This window comes from Myotis myotis, unplaced genomic scaffold (assembly GCF_014108235.1).
Source record: "Myotis myotis isolate mMyoMyo1 unplaced genomic scaffold, mMyoMyo1.p scaffold_m19_p_7, whole genome shotgun sequence".
Classification (NCBI taxonomy): domain Eukaryota; kingdom Metazoa; phylum Chordata; class Mammalia; order Chiroptera; family Vespertilionidae; genus Myotis; species Myotis myotis.
Window position 1 is genome coordinate 26,473,094 of NW_023416379.1, and position 19,948 is coordinate 26,493,041.

Sequence of the window (19,948 nt, forward strand, 5' to 3'; positions counted from 1 at the left end):
CTTAGACACAGTTCAATACACTTGTAACAGGCATATAGTATTTTTATCCTAAAGTTCTCCTGTTCTCTCCTTTGTGTTATTAAATTAAAAAAGTAAAATTGGTGCCAAGAACTAAATCACAATAGTATTAGCGAAGTTGTTGTAACTATATTAATATTGAGGAAATTTGCAAAAAATACTTCTCCTAGCTCATTTCTTAATTTAGTCATAAGGTGTTCTTATTTATTAATGAACTTATCATTATTTATAAATGAATACCATAGTAGATACTATTACAAAACTCCAAATCTGTAAGGATGAGTGAGCTGGAGTGGCACTTTGATTCACAGCTTTGAATTTAATGATTTATTCTATGCTAACACTTATATTTCAGACACTTTCTGTATTAATATTCAAATCAGTGAGCAAGAAAATAGGTTTTAGTCTCCAAGTAAAAGATTAAAATTTCTCATAATTTTTTCTTTCTGAAAATTAAAATTAATGGTTTTTTTGGGATCAATTTTCTCCTATGTTTTCTAGAGTGCTCTTTGAGGTTTTAATGTTTATTAGACATGATACAAGTGTCAAGGTATAGTAAGTAAGGCTTGAATTGAGGAGGATCTCTGGAAGAATAACCTCTGTGGGGATGACTGCTTGGCTAGATGGTGAGCAGATGCTGGGAGTTCCCTGAGACCAAGGTGAGCAGCCCTGGCTTATGAAGGAAATATTGGGCAGAGTGGAGAAGTAATTCTTCTTCTATGTACTGCTGTGGGGCTGCAGTACCATGAATGGCTTTCTGTGTGAGTCTGGAATGCCACACAGTCCAGTCAAGTATGGAGCATGGCGCTAGAAACTAAACATGCTGTTGGCATGAATAGCTACATTGAAGGGGCAAAGGAAAAATGATGTGGAAAATATTGAAAAGAGCGGAATGGACAGATGAGAATGGAAGCCATATTTTTTGGAAAAATATTTTGACACAACTTATTTTGTGGTATTGAAATTGTTCATAGATGGTTAACAGCCAATGTTAAATAAGTTGCAATAAAATTGATACACTGATAGTTACATTATAAATTTATACCATTCTTATGGAAAGCAATATGGTCATAAACACAAAAAAACAAAAGGCATTCATACTGTTTGATTTAGTGATCCCAATTCTGGAACTTTTTCCTAATATGAAAAAGAGAGAGCAGGAACAAATCGAATGTGTGATAATGTTCATTGCAGCAAACACTGGAAGGAATCTTAAGTGTCCCAAAATGAAAGAACCAGTAGATATGTCCACTTTGTCGAAATAACAATGCTGCCAAAACCTGTTTGGCTCAGTGGATATAGCTTCTGCCTGCGGACTGAAAGGTCCCAGGTTCGATTCTGGTCAAGGGCATGTACCTGGGTTGCGGGCACATCCCCAGTGGGAGATGTGCAGGAGGCAGCTGATTGATGTTTCTCTCTCATCGATGTTTCTAACTCTCTATCTCTCTCCCTTCCTCTCTGTAAAAACTCAATAAAATATATATAAAAAAAATTAAAAAAAGAAAATAACAATGCTTTTACAAAATATAATTATGAAGACTATCTTATATAATAAAAGGGTAATATGGAAATAGACTGAACAGCCGAACAACCGAACAACCAATCAAAGCGTAATATACTAATGATATGCTAACGCTGCTCAACCGCTCGCTATGATATGCACTGACCACCAGGGGGCAGATGTTCCGACTAGTAGGTTAGCTTGCTGCTGGGGTGCAGCCAATCAGGACTGAGCGAGATGGGCCGGACACACCCTGGAGCCCTCCTGGTGTCCCTCCCCGGCCCAATCACTGTGGGATCCCTCAACCTGGCCTGCACCCTCTCACAATCCAGGACCTCTTAGGGGATGTTGGAGAGCCGGTTTCAGCCTGATCCCACAGGCCACTCCCCTTGGGAGAACACCAGATGCAGGGCTCATGGCTGGGGAGCGCTGCTGCAGCAACAGAAGCATCTCCTGATCGGGACTGATTGGGCGCAAGCCTGCGGCAGGCACAATGGGGCTGGGATGAGTGGGAGCGGCAGATAAGAGCTGCAGGCGGTGTTGGACTGCGGGTTTTGGCTGATCCCTGCAGGCCACCTAGAGGGGCCCCACCTGTGCACGAATTCGTGCACTGGGCTTCTAGTAAACTGTATGGGAAAATATATGCCATATGAGCCAAAATACCAGATTCCAAAGAGAGAGAGAGAGAGAGAGAGAGAGAAACACAGATTTGTTATTTCTCTTATTTATACATTCGCTGATTACTTCTTGTATGTGCCCTGACTGGGGGGTGAATCCGAAACCTTGATGTATCAGCATGATGCTCTAACCAACTGAGTTACAAGGCCAGGGAAATTGTATTTTTCTTGCCCTTATGTTTTTTTAAATAATGTTTTCTTTTCTTTAACATATTATTGTAAGAATACAGCATATAATACATATAACATACAAAAATGTGTGCTAATTGACTGTTATCAGTAAGGCTCTGGTCAACAGTAGGCTATTATCAGTTAAGTTTTTGGGGAGTCTAAAGTTATACTCAGATATTTTATTATGCAGGGGGTTGGTGCCCTAACCCTCATGTTGTTCTAGAGTCAACTGTATATGTACCTCGTGATGGTAATTATAATAAAAGGTGCCTCTGCATATATAGCAAAACTGGAAAGGAAGATGTATAAATCAAAGTTTGTGTTTTTTAAAAATGGGATTAGAGATATTTTTACTTGAATTGTGTTTTCAGAATTTTTCTTATATCTTAATGATATGGATTGTATAGTGAAAAATAATTAAAAAGCATTGTTGGCAGAGTTAGGAATAAGCTAGTCTCTCAGGATTTCAGAAGTTCTGTGAGTCTACTGCATAGACAATTTAGCATAACAGGATGCACAGATAAATGAAAGAAAGGACAGAGCAAACTAGGATTACAGGACTAAAATTAGAGTGAAAAAGAAAGAAAACAGGTCCCTCAAATTCTACTCCATCAGGTACCTAAGGGGTTTGTGGGCCTGAAGCTCATTCAGTTCTGGAGTTCCTCTTTTTAAAACCAAAACCCAAAAATACATAATTAAGAAAAGAGGAGTATGTCCAGGGCCTCAGAGGGGCCCGTGTAAGCGAGAGGCCCTGACTCATAGCTGTTTGGCTGCCCAGTGAATCTGCCCATGGGGGCAGGGAAACCGCTGCCTGGAAGAGTTGTTCTGCTGTGTGAGTGGACATAAGTTTCATTCTGTCACCACTTCCCTAACAGAAATAAGTAAGTTAATATTTTTTAAAGAAAACAAGCAGAAATGAGAGAGAAGCACATTGCCTTGCTTCACTTGAGAGGGTGCCACCTCTCAGCTGTGGGCTTCGCACACCCCAGTGTAGTGCACAGGCTGCTGATGTCACTCCTTCAGCAAGTTTGGGCAGGGTTCATTGAAACCAGACAGGCTGGCTTCACTGAATGCTTCTCCTTTTCCGCCCTGCCCATTGCAGGAGTACTGGTGAGGATACAAGACACATCATGGCTTCTCTGAGGTCTGAGGTCTGCCCTTCCTCCAGTAGCCCTAACTTTTTGCGAGGGAGACTGACTGGGGAGGACCAGGAACTGGGCACAATGTAGTTTACATCAAACACTATGCCATGTGAGGGAAGGGGAGGAGAATGTAGATCAAAGAGAATAAATGAATGAATAACTAATTAGCTAACTGACTACCTAACTAAAAGTCATCAAGACTAAATGAGAATGTGTCACAAACTGAGGGGGTGGGATTAACTCAACCCTCTTCCTGAGGGAACCCCCTCCAAAAACCTGAGCACAGAATGGAATGAAAGTTTGCCTTTGTTTTATTGCAAAGCTAAAAAGAACTTTAAAATATCCAGAATTTTCAATGATCTATAATTTTCTGTTCCATCCCCCAAATTACACATGTACTCAAAGGTGGAGTAGACTCCAGCACTATCTTCTTTCTCCACTCAGCTATTATTCCTCGGATTTTTTGTTTCTTTTTCCTATAAAATTTTTTGCTTTTATAAATTCCATCTTTGGCTTATCTGAGCTAACCAGTCATGGTTGTAATGATGTACCTAAAAAATGAACAGCCTCCTTTTCTCAGCTCTAACTGAGCCTGAATCTTTCTGATAAAAAGCGTTAATCAAAGATCTTACCAATTCAGCATACTTCTTGAATAAAAAATCAAGCTTTTCTTCAGGTGTTTGCAACTTGTTCAGATTTTGCATTAACAGGTTGGCTTCTTTGCCTTAAGAGAAAACAAGAACGGTGAAGATGTTTTTAAAAGTAAGTGTTAAGCTTGAAGTCAAATGATATGGGCTAGAATCTCAGATTGTCCATTTGCTAGTTACTATCCAACCCTCACCAAGCTACTTAACCTGACCTTCAGATATCATTTTCTTCTCCTATAAGAAAGGTAGGCATCTTGGATGACACCTACCTTACAGAGTGAGGATTAGTTGAGAAGTTGGTGAAAGTATGTGCTACAACATCGGGCTCATGGTAGAGTCTCAATGTAACAGTAGTGCCCAAGAATCCATTCTTGTTAATCTCCACCCCCCATATTCTAAATGTTCAAAAGAATTTTAAATATTTTAAAAATATTCAAAAGGGAGAACCAAGATGGCGGCATAGGTTAACGCCGGAGTTTGCTGCTTTGAACAACTACTTCAAAAGTGAAACCAAAAAACGGAAGGGACATCACCCAGAACCACAGGAACGCTGGCTGAGTGGAAGTCCTACAACTAGGAGGAAAGAGAAACACATACGGACACTCAGAGGAGGCGCAGTGCTGAAGTCAAATTCTGAGGTGCGGAGTGCGCGGAGCGGGCTGGCGGCGGAGGGCGTGGTTGGCGTTTTCAATCGGGAGGGAGTCGCAGAATCTGAGCTCCAGATACAGGCGAGTCTTTAGGGACCCAGACTCAAACGGGAGAAGCGGGACTGTCTGGCTTCGGTCAGAGTGCAGCTTTCTCTCTGAGCTTTGCAGCGGGTGCTGGGACTCAGAGAGGCAGAGCCCCTGGGGACAGGATTGAGAGCCGCCATAACTGCTCTCTCCGGCCCACCCTGTTGATCCGGTGCGACCCGCCCTGCCCAAGCCCTGCACACAGGCATTTGCCGGATAGCCTCAGGCAAAGGCTAGATTAGCACCTCCCTAGAGGACAGAAGTTCTCTCACTGCTGACACAGCTGATTCTCATAGCCACTTGGCCTGGAGGTCAAACCCTCCCTGGAATTAGCTACAACAATCAAGATTTAACTATAAGACTGCGAACAAAGACCACTAGGGGGTGCACCAAGGAAGCATAACAAAATGCGGAGACAAAGAAACAGGACAAAATTGTCAATGAAAGATATAGAGTTCAGAACCACACTTTTAAGGTCTCTCAAGAACTGTTTAGAAGCTGCCGATAAACTTAATGAGATCTACAAGAAAACTAATGAGACCCTCGATCTTATATTGGGGAACCAACTAGAAATTAAGCATACACGGACTGAAATAACGAATATTATACAGACTCCCGACAGCAGACCAGAGGAGCGCAAGAATCAAGTCAATGATTTGAAATGCGAGGAAGCAAAAAACACCCAACCAGAAAAGCAAAATGAAAAAAGAATCCAAAAATGCGAGGATAGTGTAAGGAGCCTCTGGGACAGCTTCAAGCGTACCAACATCAGAATTATAGGGGTGCCAGAAGATGAGAGAGAGCAAGATATTGAAAACCTATTTGAAGAAATAATGACAGAAAACTTCCCCCACCTGGTGAAAGAAATGGACTTACAGGTCCAAGAAGCGCGGAGAACCCCAAACAAAAGGAATCCAAAGAGGACCACACCAAGACACATCATAATTAAAATGCCAAGAGCAAAAGATAAAGAGAGAATCTTAAAAACAGCAAGAGAAAGAAACTCAGTTACCTACAAGGGAATACCCATACGACTGTCAGCTGATTTCTCAACAGAAACTTTGCAGGCCAGAAGGGAGTGGCAAGAAATATTCAAAGTGATGAATACCAAGAACCTACAACCAAGATTACTTTATCCAGCAAAGCTATCATTCAGAATTGAAGGTCAGATAAAGAGCTTCACAGATAAGGAAAAGCTAAAGGAGTTCATCACCACCAAACCAGGATTATATGAAATGCTGAAAGGTATCCTTTAAGAAGAGGAAGAGGAAGAAAAAGGTAAAGATACAAATTATGAACAACAAATATGCATCTATCAACAAGTGAATCTAAGAATCAAGTGAACAAATAATCTGATGAACAGAATGAACTGTTGATTATAATAGAATCAGGGACATAGAAAGGGAATGGACTGACTATTCCTTGGGGGGAAAGGGGTGTGGGAGATGCGGGAAGAGACTGGACAAAAATCGTGCACCTATGGAAGAGGACAGTGGGTGGGGAGTGAGGGCGGAGGGTGGGGCGGGAACTGGGAGGAGGGGAGTTATGGGGTGAAAAAAAAGAGGAACAAATGTAATAATCTGAACAATAAAGATTTAATTAAAAAAAATTTTCAAAAGAATAAAATAAACTGACTTTATGAAAGAATAATCAATTTCCCCACATTAATTAATTTTAAAAAAGGAAAAAACAACATGGTCCATCAAAATTTCTGACTGCTATGGAATAGCCATCATTGATACATAAAGTTGCTATAATTCCAGCCCAAACCAAAGAAACTTGACAGTTTTGTCTGTCTTTTTTATTTGTATTTTATTTTTTTGGTGCTGCTGTTCTTTTAGTACCTTTTTCCTCTCTTTTGGGGGAATCAGATTCTCTTGTTTCTGTGCATGATCCCTTCCATGAGTTTTGGGTGGGAATAACTCTGATCATATTTCCCATCAAGCAGAGAGTAAAATCAATAGATAAAGAAAACGGACCCGTGACATGCAAGGCCTTTTCCAGGCCTTTGTGTGTCTCTTTGGTTACAGGTTAAGCCTTCCTGGGCCTTCCCTTCTCCCTCCCAGGACTTAATCTCTGTTGACAGTCTCATTTTCTGTTCCCAGTATGAGTTTGTGTTACACTAAAATCTCATCTGTTCATGATTATTTGATGGTAAGCCTCAGATTCTTTCCACCTCCGCTCCATTGTTCTTCCTTTTTTTAAAAAAAAAAAAAAATATTTTATTGATTTTTTACAGAGAGGAAGGGAGATAGAGAGTCAGAAACATCGATCAGCTGCCTTCTGCACATCTCCTACTGGGGATGTGCCCGCAACCAAGGCACATGCCCTTGACCGGAATCGAACCTGGGACCTTTCAGTCCACAGGCCGACGCTCTATCCACTGAGCCAAACCAGTTTCGGTGATGTTCTTCCTTTTGTCTTCAGCTCAAACTGTCCAGTTTGCCTTCCTGTGGTTCCCAGAAATCTTGTCTTTAAGTAGCCATTGGGAGGAGAGAGACCCAGAGGCCTACCTGTACCACTGAGTGTATATTTTCAAAAGTCCAATCAGGTGGAACAGAGTGACAATCACTCTGTCTAATCAGAATACGGAGGTCAAGCCCCACAGTGGAGCCCATGTCTCTCAATATAAATATGCTTAAGAATATCAGCAACTAGAGGCCCGATGCATGAAATTTGTGGAAGGGCCTCTGCCTTGGCCCCCACCTGCTACGGCTTTGTCCAGAAAGATGTCCGGTATAATTAGCATATTACATTTTTATTATTATAGATTTAGACAACCTTTCCCTCATGTTGGAATTTCCTGTTTGCTGGAATTTTTTGCTTTCATCCCGGATAGGAAGAGAAATCATGAAATTAGGGTACAGGACATGGAATATAGTTGTCCTAAAAAAAATTATGTATCATTTATCTAAAATTAAAATTTCCTGGCCATCCTTTGTTTTTATTTGCTAAATCTGTTAACTCAAATGGCTTCAAAGAACTTTAGGTCTAGAAAGAACTTCAAAGAGCACATAGACAACTGGTTAATTTTACAGATAAGAATCTAAGGCCCAGGGAGTCCAAAGTTACATGATTAGTACTGGCAGAGCCAAGGCCTGAATCCAAAGTTTGTCTACTTGCTCTAAATCACTTCACTCCCTTGTGGAATTTTGATGCCAGGGAAGCCAAGAGAAATAAAAGGAAACTATTTTTGAAAAAAAAAAAATGACCTCATTCCTAACAGCTGGTTTCGTCTATGGTTTCGTCTGTCTTTGCCCAGTGCGTCAGTTCAGATTAGAGACATGGCCTAAGACAGGGGAGAAGGTGGGTGTGAGAGGTGCCCCATCAGCTCTCCAATCATGGCCTGGAATAACATGCTGCCTTTAAACTGATCATCACTGCTGTCTCTCCCCCTGCCCCCCCCAGCACCCCCTGCCCCCCCAGCTTCCCCCATGGGTTTTGAGTTATTTCTCTAGCAGCAGGGATGAGTGTGCATGGTACAGGTCAGGCCATCCCTTCACTCTTGTCTTCAGTTTGGGGAAGGTGCCCACATGAAGACTGCTGTCCTGAGTTAGTGTCATCTGTGAAAGGCAAGTCACTGCACTGTTGATCACATCAGGCCCAGGATCCAGAACAGTGCTTGCTCTGTGACAAGTGCTCAGCAAATGTAGGTAATAATGGAACAAAACAAAGCCAGCCAGTGCACGCTAGCATCAAATGAATAACCAACTAGAGCAGCGGTTCTCAACCTGTGGGTCGCAACCCCTTTAGGGGTCGAACGACCTTTTCACAGAGGTTGCCTAAGACCATCGGAAAACACATACATAATTACATATTGTTTTTGTGATTAATCACTATGCTTTAATTATGTTCAATTTGTAACAATGAAATTGGGGGTCACCACAACATGGGGAACTGTATTAAAGGGTCGCGGCATTAGGAAGGTTGAGAACCACTGGACTAGAGGAAAGATAGGTCTTACTGTCACTGGTGACATTTAGTGTATGCTAGGATAACTCAGTGTGAGTACGGACACGTAAAACCATTACATGTCTCCTTTGGGGGGCGATAGAAACACCTGAGTGAGTCCAATGGCTCTCTTTTCCCCCCACATTAAGTATCTTTCTCCTTTTTGTTTTCTTTAACTGTGAGAAGGGTTGCTTTCTTTTTTTTTGGTCATCACACTCACTGAGGTCTCTTCCCATATGCTGTTATTTTGTATAGAAGAATGACATTCAGAAACATCATCTACTCTTCTAAAGTGATTTCTCCCTTCAACAACAACAAAAATCCAAGAAATCAGAATCAGGCATGTGCAGAATTCATAAATTAGCAACACCAGAGAACTTATTTTTTAAGCTTTCATTGATTTTGCTGGACTGGAGTGGTGTATGGGATTATCATAGAGGAAGGGAATACACAAAGAGATTTGCTCATCTTTTAAGAAAGGCTGTAATTATAATTCCATAGAAATGGGGTCATTTGGTGGCAGTGTTGGTAACAAGAGGAAAAATTATTTTATTCAGTATCATTTATTGGGAAGGGATGATCTGTCTTCTCAATGTGTCATTCGAAAGCAACGTGATTGTGAAATTAGTCATAAAGAAAGCAAGGGACTGCCCTGAAGTCCTCATTAAAGCTGGGTAAGGTTTATGGTGGCAAATGGCCATTACCCTACAGAATGCTCAGTTTGGTTGTAAGTCTACACGAAAGAAGAACCACCTTTGCAGCAAGAACAGCCATGTCACATGGCTCTGGCCATTGATGCTATTGTAGACTGCAGGAGTATTGGAATATAAAGGAATTATTTCTACATCAAAGAAACTAAAAGCCTTAAATTAAGACAATTGAAGTTAGCTATAGAAATGTAGACTGAGACTTTTCTCAAACTTTTAGCAGAATGATAACTATTTATGAAAATTTTGGTGACAAATTATATAGATTTAATGAGTGTTCAAAACTGCTTTTTCTCTTGTAAAATTATCTTTTAGAACTTTGGTGCTAAAATTTGGTCTTGAATACACATGTGTGCCTATCTTCTCTCTGATTTCCAAAAGTGGTGGAGGAAGCTTAAAGCAAGAAAAAACTGTGAATGTTCTTTTCAAATGTTAGACCCAGAATATTTCATTGTTAACTTTGTTTTCCCTCTAACATAATTTAAAGATAATGAGTGTAATACAAATAATTCTTGAACACCTATAGATATCTTTTAAGGGAAATATGTATGTATCAATGTATGTAGACAGGAAGGACAGTATACTTAAATTCACATTGGACTCAGTTTGGGGGACCTGGGTTCTAGAACTGACTGCATAGTTCACCAACTAGTTGAGTGACCTTTTTACAGACTCTTGAACTTTCTGTGCCCCATTTTCCTGTCTATAAAATTAATAAGTTGACTAAATAGATTCTGAGTTCAGCCTCTAAAATTTGATGACTGCATGACTGAAGTAGCTTTAACTATTTTTAGCTTGATACAGAAAACAACAACAAATAACATTGTTTGGTTGACATATTTGTTTACCTCAAGTGTTCTGGTCCACTTTTAAAATTTATAAAGGTTCTCTTACCCCCTCATTGTCACCTCATATAGTCATGGTTTTTGTTTGCTTGTTTTTACTAATTACATCAGTTTTGAAAATACTATCTTCCCTGTGTTCTCTAGTCACATTGTTTTCCATTCAGCTGACGTTTTATTTCTCTTGTATTTTAGTGACCTTATTATATGTAATTGGAATTTTGGCTTCTCACTCATTTGGAGAGTGGTTTTGGACTTCTTATTAGTTCTGTTAATGTGTTTAAACCACTAGCAATTCCTTGGCTATAACTATAAAGAAAAACTTCTTAAAAAGAAAAAAATCTCTAAATCTAATAATGAGGAAATTATTCTAGGAAAAATAAAATAAAGCAAACATTATAATAAAAAAGAAACATATTAGAAAGAACAGTAAGAAATGAATACATCCTTTCTCAACTCGGTTCAAGTTTAGAAGAGAGTACTAGTTATTTCGCTTGAGAGACATTTTTCTCTCTTCTTCCACCTGCTTCTCCAGACCCTCCTCTCCTTTCAGGGTCTGGCCTAAGTTTTAGCTTCCCTATGAATCTACTGTGAACCTTTCAGTCTCTGCTGGTTCTTCTTCCCCATGAATTCATCTGGTCTCCAACTATCTCTTCCAGAAAATTTAGAATTTGTTTTAAAGCAGCAGTTTGTTTCCCTCTCACAGTGAAACTAGAAATCAAGGTAACATGGATGAAACAGACCATCAGGGAAAGTGGCTGTTCTAAGGCAAAGTAAGTAAATGGCTGAAGACACTTCAGAAAAGCAATGTTTTAGTCAAGGTGCCCTTCCGAAAGTAGAACTGAAACTCACCTGTAACTAAAAGATGAAGCACATTAAGTGAGCTCAGTGAATGCTCCTCAATCAATATACGGATTTTTTATTTTTATGTATATTTGGTTCTGCAATATTAATAACTTCAGAGCTTCCCCTTGCTTTCATTATGAGTAATCTCACAATCACATCAATTAGTTGAGTAAACTCCCTCCTCACCTCCCCTCCAATCTTTAAAACTATCTAGGCTTCAATTTCCCTGTCTATAAAATCAGTGGGTTGACTAAATGGAGTCTGAACTCAGAATGGACCTGCAGATCAGCTGTTTTTCTCTTGGACTTATGCTTCAAACTGATTTCCTATACAATTAGCTATCAACCGAAATACCAGAAGGTATATTATATTTTATCATTGTTTTGTGCTTGTTACTATGTGGTGCTTGTGCAGCCCACGTAATGTTAACAGAGACATGATTAATAAGACACTCGTGAGCCTGGAGGATGGTGTGAGGGAAGCAAGGGGGATACTTTAAATGCTAACAGGATATGTCATGGTGCTATCTAATGTGGAATCTGTTTTCTTTCAGTTCAGATGCCAAGGAAAACGTGACTCTAAACACTAAGGAGGTTTTAAAACATTCCCCCAACTGCTTCAGTGTATAGCGTGTTGACTGTGGGAGGATATGCAACCTCTAAAGGACAAATAAGTCCTGAGTGCTTGGGTTGTAGAGACACGTACAAATGTTCCACGAAAGAAGGGCATTGTGGTCCAGTATGTTTAGGTGATGTTGTAAACCATGCCCATCACTGTTGGAGATTTTCTTGTTGTATGCTATATCAAAGGTCAGAGAATTCTGGCAGTTAGCGAAATTTTAACTTGGTCTGAAATTTCCAATAACCCAAAGTTGGAAGGTTTTGGGTTAGAGAGTCAGAACATTTCATAACCTTAAAAATACCAATAAAGCAAAAATTGCTTGATAAACATGTAATAATTAAAAACTCATATTTGATCCAGTACATAAATGAAGTCGAAGCATGTATCTTCAGGTATGGGTAGAATGATTTAATAAAATCCTCCAAAGAGCTAGATAGATTTTCAAAGAGGACCACAGCTGGCGCTTTATATTTTCCCCGAAAGGTGGAGGAAGCACTTTCAGAAACATCAGAACCATTGCTTCCACAAGCCATTTGTGTCAAAATTACCCAGGGCACCTTGGACCTACCAATTCTGAATCTATGTGCTAAGGAGCGGCATTTTTGAAAAATTCCGTATTTGTTTCTAATGCACAGTTAAGTTGAAAAACCATTGATCTAGATCAGTGGTCGGCAAACTGCGGCTCGCGAGCCACATGCGGCTCTTTGGCCCCTTGAGTGTGGCTCTTCCATAAAATACCACGTGTGGGTGCGCAGGTGGCTCATGCGCAGAAGTCAGTTTTCGGCCTGGGCGAGGGTATTTTTGAAGAAGTACTGTTGATATTTGGCTCTGTTGACTAATGAGTTTGCCGACCACTGATCTAGATGATATGCAGTGCCATTTAATTGATAAACGGCCAAGAAGCATATTAAAATCACTTGCGGGCAACTGAAATAATATTTAAAATAGTGGTTGCTGCATATTTAGATTAGCCTAAAATGTTGTTTTAACTCATATTGTAGTTGAAATAGTACAATGATTGGAAGAATATTCTGATGGTGTTCAGAGGAATGGCATGGAAGGGTCAGACGCATGTAATTAGAGTGGACCCACCTGGGCACTCTGATTCACAAACGTTGGTTCTGATCGAACACATTCAATTGAAATTTGGTAACTTGTGCATAGTGGCAGAATGAGAGTTGTGGAATTTTTTTCTCCTAATTTTTAAATTATGTGGTAATTAGAAGGTTAAAACAGATTTTGAAATAATTCATGAACAGAATAGAAAGCAAAATTGGCCATCTTTAACTTTACTCCTACTGTCTTCTTATCATCCCCTCAGTACAACACATACAAATTCCTATGTAGAGGAAGTTTTAGAGTGAGAAAGCAAAATAACTTTTCTGGTTAGAAACACTTGAAATCATTCACCTCTGCATGTGATTTTTCTATTGTCTTATGGGAAGTGTAACAATGAGTAATGCAAAGAGACTTTCTTTTGAGATGTCCTGGATAGAGAAGGAAAAAATAGCTCTGTAACACACAGCAATTTCATTCTCCTTCCCCAAGTTCTCAAACACTAGAGAATTTGCACATTGGCACATTGTCTGGGTTAACCTTTTGCTGGATGGGTCAAGTATGCTTTTCGAATGTGTCTTTTAGCCCTTTTTGAAAGCATTGCCAGCAATGGGCTTTAAGCATCACAGTGATGTCCTATGCCAGCATAGGCATACTTTTAGGTTTACAGATAATCTGTTACTGGAGTCTGAATCCAGTTCTAGCTCCAACAGCTCATAACCTTTCACTCTGCCACATTGTCTTTCAGAAATGAGTAGGATGTGATCACTGCCCTTGATAGATTCTCCATCCAGCTTGGGAGGAAGCTATATAAATAAATGATTGCTGCAGAACATTTAATAATGAACTAAGGAACGTGATGCTAACTCGACCTGAGCCTGTCAGGAAATGTATCACATAGGAGGTGGTATTTATAGTGAGTGTTTCAGTAAAATTCACCAAGGAGGACAAGCAGAGGAGCATTCATATGCAAAGTAACATGCTTTCATTCCTAGCTAAAGCATTAATTCTCTCACCCTTCTTTCACAACCATTTTTGATGTTACCAATCCCTCATGGCTCTCCTAACAATTTCCCCGCACCTGTTCTAGCACTTACCCTATGTAATATAATTAGTTTACATGTTTTTTCCTCTCTTCATACCTAGAGCTCCTTGACTAAAAGGCTATGACAATTTAATTATCTTTGTGCACTTAGCACATTATCTCATAAAGTGGAGACATTAATAAGTATTTGCTGAACCAATGAAATAATGAGAGTAAAAATATTTTCTGCAGTTGTTGACATTCTGAAATTGACACATTTCTGAAGAGCTTTGTTAAATAAAAAATATCTTACACAGTAATGGTACGTATTACTAAGTGATCTGACAATCATTTTATATGTACAAATCAATCCCGACATTTATATTTTGTTTAAATCCAAATTCCACTTGCTTTGATTTAAACAACTTCCGTTTATTCATCCATTCATTCTTACAACAAATATTTATTGACCACCTACCATGTGCTATCCATTGTCCTGGACACTAGGCCTCTGATGATGTTCGAATATGTACAGTCCCTGTCCTGCCCTTGAAAAAGGAGCTAGTGGGGAAGATACCCATTAACCAAAGAATCACAAAATAAATGTGCATGCTTAAATGCTGATATATGCTAGGAAGGAAAGATACATAGTAAGAAAAAAGTAAGACTTCATCTATAGTTCAGCTAAGAAAATGCCGTTTGAGTTGTAAGCCAAATGATGAGGTAAGTGTCCTAATACTGAACTGGGGAATGGGGACCAATTTCTAGGTAGAGAATATAGGATGTAATCAGGCCCAGTGGCAGGTTTAAAAAACTGCAAGGGAAGATCAGAATGACTAGTTATTAGGCGGCTGTAGAAGTGGCGATGATAGGGGCAGAGTGTTCAGGAAGGGGATGTTGTGGGATAGAGTGATGTGAGATAAAGCTGGGAAAAAATGGTTTGGGTTAGACCATAAGGGCTGAAAGACTATGTTAAGAATTTTTCTCTTTGTTCTAAGAGTTAAACCCTTAAGGACAGAGGGGAGGTGGCTAACATGTTGAAAGTTCACTTTAGCTCACTTGAGGGAAAGCAGCTGGAAGCCAGTACAGCAAGAGAAGTGTAGGGAAACCGTGTAGTAATTCAAATACGAGATGTATCTTTTAGTAAAGGTTGGAGGAAATGCCCTTTGGGAAATAATTCAAAGAAAAAGCATAATATAGAACGTAACTACTTGCCTAATCCTTTTAGGATTTTCTTTTCCAATTTTTGCTCTTTACTGCTGGCAGGCTCTTTGGCTGCAGGTGGCTCTCCAGAAGCCACGGGCTCTCCCTCGGCCTCTTCAGCGGCTTCCTCACAGCCCCTGTCTCCGCCGTCAGCTGGTTCTGTGTTCTCAGGCTGCTCCTTGGCCTTGCTAGAGCTCTCTTTCCCTGCTGTGCAGGCAGCAGGCCCATACGTGTTAATGATGTCTTCCAGCTGTCTATTCAACTCTTCAGTGATGTCATGAGCCCCTGTTTCCGGCTTCCCGTCTGCCTCCTTCAATGGTGCTTGGAGTGGGGTTGAGGAATCCTGATCGCCTGGCTTCCCCAGGCCATTTTGACTGGGTAATGGTGAACTGCCCCCTGGAGGTGTTGACTGGGGTTCTCCCGGGAGCTGTACAGAGTGATTGGCCTCCATACGGGAGTGGTACCTAGTGGCAAGCACAGTCAGGTTTCATGTAGCGAATCCAGTTGCATGTAAATGATAAGGACATCCCCAAATGAGCACCTACTAATTACAGTTTCTAACATAGAATGAATGTACTTTCACAAACCATAAATATTAGGAACAGTGGGAAGCTATTTTTCCAAATTGAGTCATACTGTTAGCATAGCTTTGGTTTTGGTCTTTAAAGTCCAGTAGCATCTCCGATTATTGGCATTGACAGAGTAACTCAAGATGTTGTTTTTCATGGCCATATTTGTTATTTTGCTTAGAATAGTCAATATATCTTATCATTCTCGTAAATAATTCTATGTAGATTTACAATTATTAGGCGTACTTGGATGTATATATTTAAAATAATTACATTTTAAATGGTGTTACTTTTTCAAAGTGAAAATATTTAATACAAGAGACACTGAACTTACTAAAATCCTTCATAATAATAATAATAATGTTTCTTAACTCTATTTTAATGTATAAATGAAGATTTGTTTGATATGAGTACATTAAGATAAATCATTATACTAGATACAAAACATACTTTCTTGCTTTTCTGGTATTTTCCTTTGCCCAGATGAGCAACATATAATTACCAATGATGAAAACACTTTTTTTGAGGTTAAAACTAGTATCATTTTGGGAATAAGACAGGAAATGAGAAAAGGTATAAATTAACAAACAAACTGGTATGGAAACATGGTGATGCTCATAATAATAATTCTTTGAATTCCTATAATATTTTGTTCTAATATAAAAATTGACTATCTTATAGAAAAAAAGAAGAGAGTGCAACATTCTCAGTGAAGAAGCATTAGGGTAACTTAATTTTTAAGAAATAACAATGTTTAATGAACAGGGAGGGAATGAACTAGAGAAATAATCGAGATATAATTTGGGCTCTTTGGAAATAGGGGGCAAGGAATGAGCTGAGTCCAGGATTTCAGGGTTTCTGGCTATTACCAATCTCGGTTTGCAATAGATTTAGCTTAAGCCTTTAAGTTATGGTGCATTTTATTTACAAATGATAGTTAATGGTGATGGAGCTAATTAGCAGGATAAAAATATGACAGGATCCCCATAATGCACAGGTTTTGCTGTGGTGGTGGCATGAAAGCAAAAACAGAAACATACTGCTCTACGCATTGCATGGCTTCCTGCTCCCCTTCTCAGGGCAGTAGCTGTCAAATGCTCAAACACCAACAAGAACGGAAAATTCAACGTACAGACATCGCCTCCCACTTGTGGCCCTCACCAAGTACTCATTAACTTGGAAGGAAGTACTTTTTTCTCACCCATTTTATTCTATTTTTTCTTTTTTATTGAATTTATTGGGATGACATTGGTCAATAAAATTATATAGATTTCAGGTCTATAATTCTATAACACATCATCTATCATATTATGTGTTCACCATCCCAAGTTAAGTCCCCTTTCATCTCCATTATCCTCTTCTACCTCCTTCACCCCTTTCTCTCTGGTAATTGCCATACTACTGTCTGCCTATGAGGGTGGTTTTTTGTTGTTGTTGTTGCTTTTTGCTTATCTTTTCACCCGAAATCCCCACTCACCCATTCTAATCCACCAACTTTATTATCTAATGATACAGTAAACAGTTTCATTCTCTTCATCACTGAAATTTCTTTATCCCAACCCCTACTTGTTGGGCCCACTCCTCTATATATAACTATGCCTCCCCTGAACTTGGAGAAGGACGGGGAGCACCTGCTGTCCAGCCAGAGCTATTTTAAGCTCGTCTAAAAGGAGCCATGGCATTTAGTGCTTTATCCTTGACAATCAAGGGAAGAGAGTACTTTTAATACAAATTGAAAACAGTAAACATCTACTGGCTTAAATCCATATGCAGATTTTAAAGTGTTAGGAAGGCTTTTTAGGAGGGAATAAAGTCTAGAGTAAACCAAATTTCAAAGCAATGAACTTAAAACTGACACTCTCTATGCGTTTTAGTGTGGTTAGTATACATGCAAGTGTTTTGTTTGGACTAGTTTTATTCTTCATTCACCAGAGGCCATCATCATTGATGTTTTTATGTTAATCCCATGAGTACTTTTTAAACACATGTACCATATTTACTTTAAAACGGAATAACTTAGTCATTGTAAACCACAGAACAACTCAATTCCTAAAAGTAGCCTAGCCTCAAGATAATTCTACAAGAGGAAAAACAAGGTCAAAGAACTGTTACTTTTAAATCGTCTCTTTCTAGATTAATTTTACAGCAGAACATTTGTAAATTTTAGCTTTTATAAACTTTCCTGCCTTTTTCCTCCTCTGGGAGAGAATTTTTCACTTGTACTAGCAGTCCCAGCAGATCATTACACATCCTTTCCTGAGCAACACATTTTAATTGTAAATAAAACAATGGAAAGTTCTTAAACAGTTCACTGGCAATCTGCAAGTTTCAAACACCACAAGCCACACCCCACGTCTCCTCACACTGCCTGGTTGGGGGAGTGTTTGTCATACTTACCAAAAGGCAAGGAGCTAAGCAGAAAGAGGAAAGGAGAGGCAGAGAGGCAGCAAAAAGCTAGTCAGAACAGCAGTGACAGCAGGAGACAGGCAGGCAGCTGGGTTCTTGCAAGGGAGAGAGAAACCAAACACACACACACACACACACACACACACACACACACACACACACACACACACGAGTCAGCAGGAGAGCAGGGAGGGGGAGGGGAAAGGAACACCGTATGACATAGCAAGAGAGAAAAACCTCTAAGCTTTGGTTGCTGTCTCTTGGGCAGATGTCTTAGAAAGGAGACACAGCTGGTAGATCTTTTCAGATTCTATGTTTTATCCTTTAAACAATTTAAACTCTCAGCATACAACCCTTTTGCTAGCACACTTTTTTCACCATTGTTCTTCTGGGCAGAGATCAGTTTTTCTTATTTCTTGGTTTATTTCCAGTGTGGTCTATGAATCATCTCCTTTTTTTCTCTTCTTATGCTAGTCTAATTGGGATCAGGTTTCTTATAAGAATCATGGAAAAAGAGAGACAATGCATAACCAAAAGGAGGTGGTACCACGACTTTAATTCTGATGTCATTGTTTGGTTTGTTTGAAAAATATGAAATAAAAATTTAGAGGGTTATCTTGGCAGTGGGTTTAGGTCGTCTTCATGTGCACGGAATCCGTGTGACCCCAGGCCCCACGCCTTACTTGGGTAACTGCTTCACGTCTCAGGTAAGCCCCTGGGGAAGCAGGTGCTCTTCCTTGCTCAGTTGGAGGCTTCCCCACCTTCTGAAGCAGCCTTGCCAAGCCCGTTCCACCCTTTCCACACCCTCAACCCGCTCCTTAATTCATTTGAAAAAGAACCACCTCCTCCTCATTCACCATAAAATGCTTCTCTTCACCCTGCATCCATTCCCTTTTGCTTGCTGTTTTTGGAGAGTGTGTTCCCACACTTTTCCAAAGTGGATTCCTCCATCAGAGTTTCTGTCCTTGGGATAGGTGGGAGTTAGTGACACCCCTGTAGCAGGTAGAATAATGCCACCTGAGTGACGTCCAAATCCTAGTTCCAGGAACCTGTGAATATATTGCTGACTTTATATCGTGAAAGAGACTTTATAGGTATGATTGAACTAGGGATTTTGAGATGGGGGAAATTATCCATAACTAGAGGCCCGGTGCATGACATTTGTGCACGAGTGCAGTCCCTAGGCCTGGCTGGCGAATGAAGCATGGGGGTCTGGCATAGAAGGGCAGGCCCCAGCTGACCTCTGGGCCCTGGGCAGCACCTGGGCCCCCCAGACCACTGTGCTCCCCCCTCCACATGAGTCATCGGGCCCCCCAACTAACTCCTTCAGTGCCTGGGAGCTGGGTGGCAGCCCTGCCCCCTGCCGCCACCACTGGTTGCTGTCTGTGGGGTGATTGGCCCTGCTTGCACCCGCCTTGGCCTGGCGCCACCCGCTCACCTGCTCCACCATCCTGCCACAGTCCCGCTCTCATCAGGGCCCATTGGGGCCAGCAGTGCCTCCACTGCCACCGGCTGCCAGTGCCACATCGCCGACACCTGCCTTATTCTGCACTGCCCCTTGGTGGTCAGCACATATCATAGCGAGTGGTTGAACTCCCCGTTGTCGAGGGGACAATCTGTATATTAGGCTTTTATTATATAGGATTGATGGGCCCAATGCAACTACAGGAGTCCTTGTAAATAAAAGAGCAGGGTAGGAGGGTCAGAATCAGAAAAGAAGATTTGATGATTCAAACAGAAATCAGAGTGAAGGGGGGAGGGGTGTGTGCAAACCCATGAATGTGGGAAGTCCTGGAAGCTTGGAAAGGCAAGGAAATGAATTTTCTCTAGATCTCC

The 19,948-nt window shown here is 40.4% G+C and overlaps 1 protein-coding gene across 2 annotated transcripts in view; it reads right to left on the minus strand.

Moving 5' to 3' along the window:
- The window catches only part of TXLNB (taxilin beta), a 42,600-nt gene extending 24,351 nt beyond the window's left edge, over positions 1 to 18,249 (minus strand). For both annotated transcript variants that reach the window (XM_036317518.1, XM_036317517.1), the window contains exons 1-3: positions 18,104 to 18,249; positions 15,150 to 15,601; positions 4,142 to 4,233 (exon numbers count right to left, since the gene is read on the minus strand). In XM_036317518.1, coding sequence (XP_036173411.1) covers positions 4,142 to 4,233; positions 15,150 to 15,588 — 531 coding nt within the window. In that variant the 5' untranslated portion in view covers positions 15,589 to 15,601; positions 18,104 to 18,249. The remainder of the gene's footprint in view (positions 1 to 4,141; positions 4,234 to 15,149; positions 15,602 to 18,103) is intronic.
- Between the last annotated feature and the right edge of the window lie 1,699 nt (positions 18,250 to 19,948).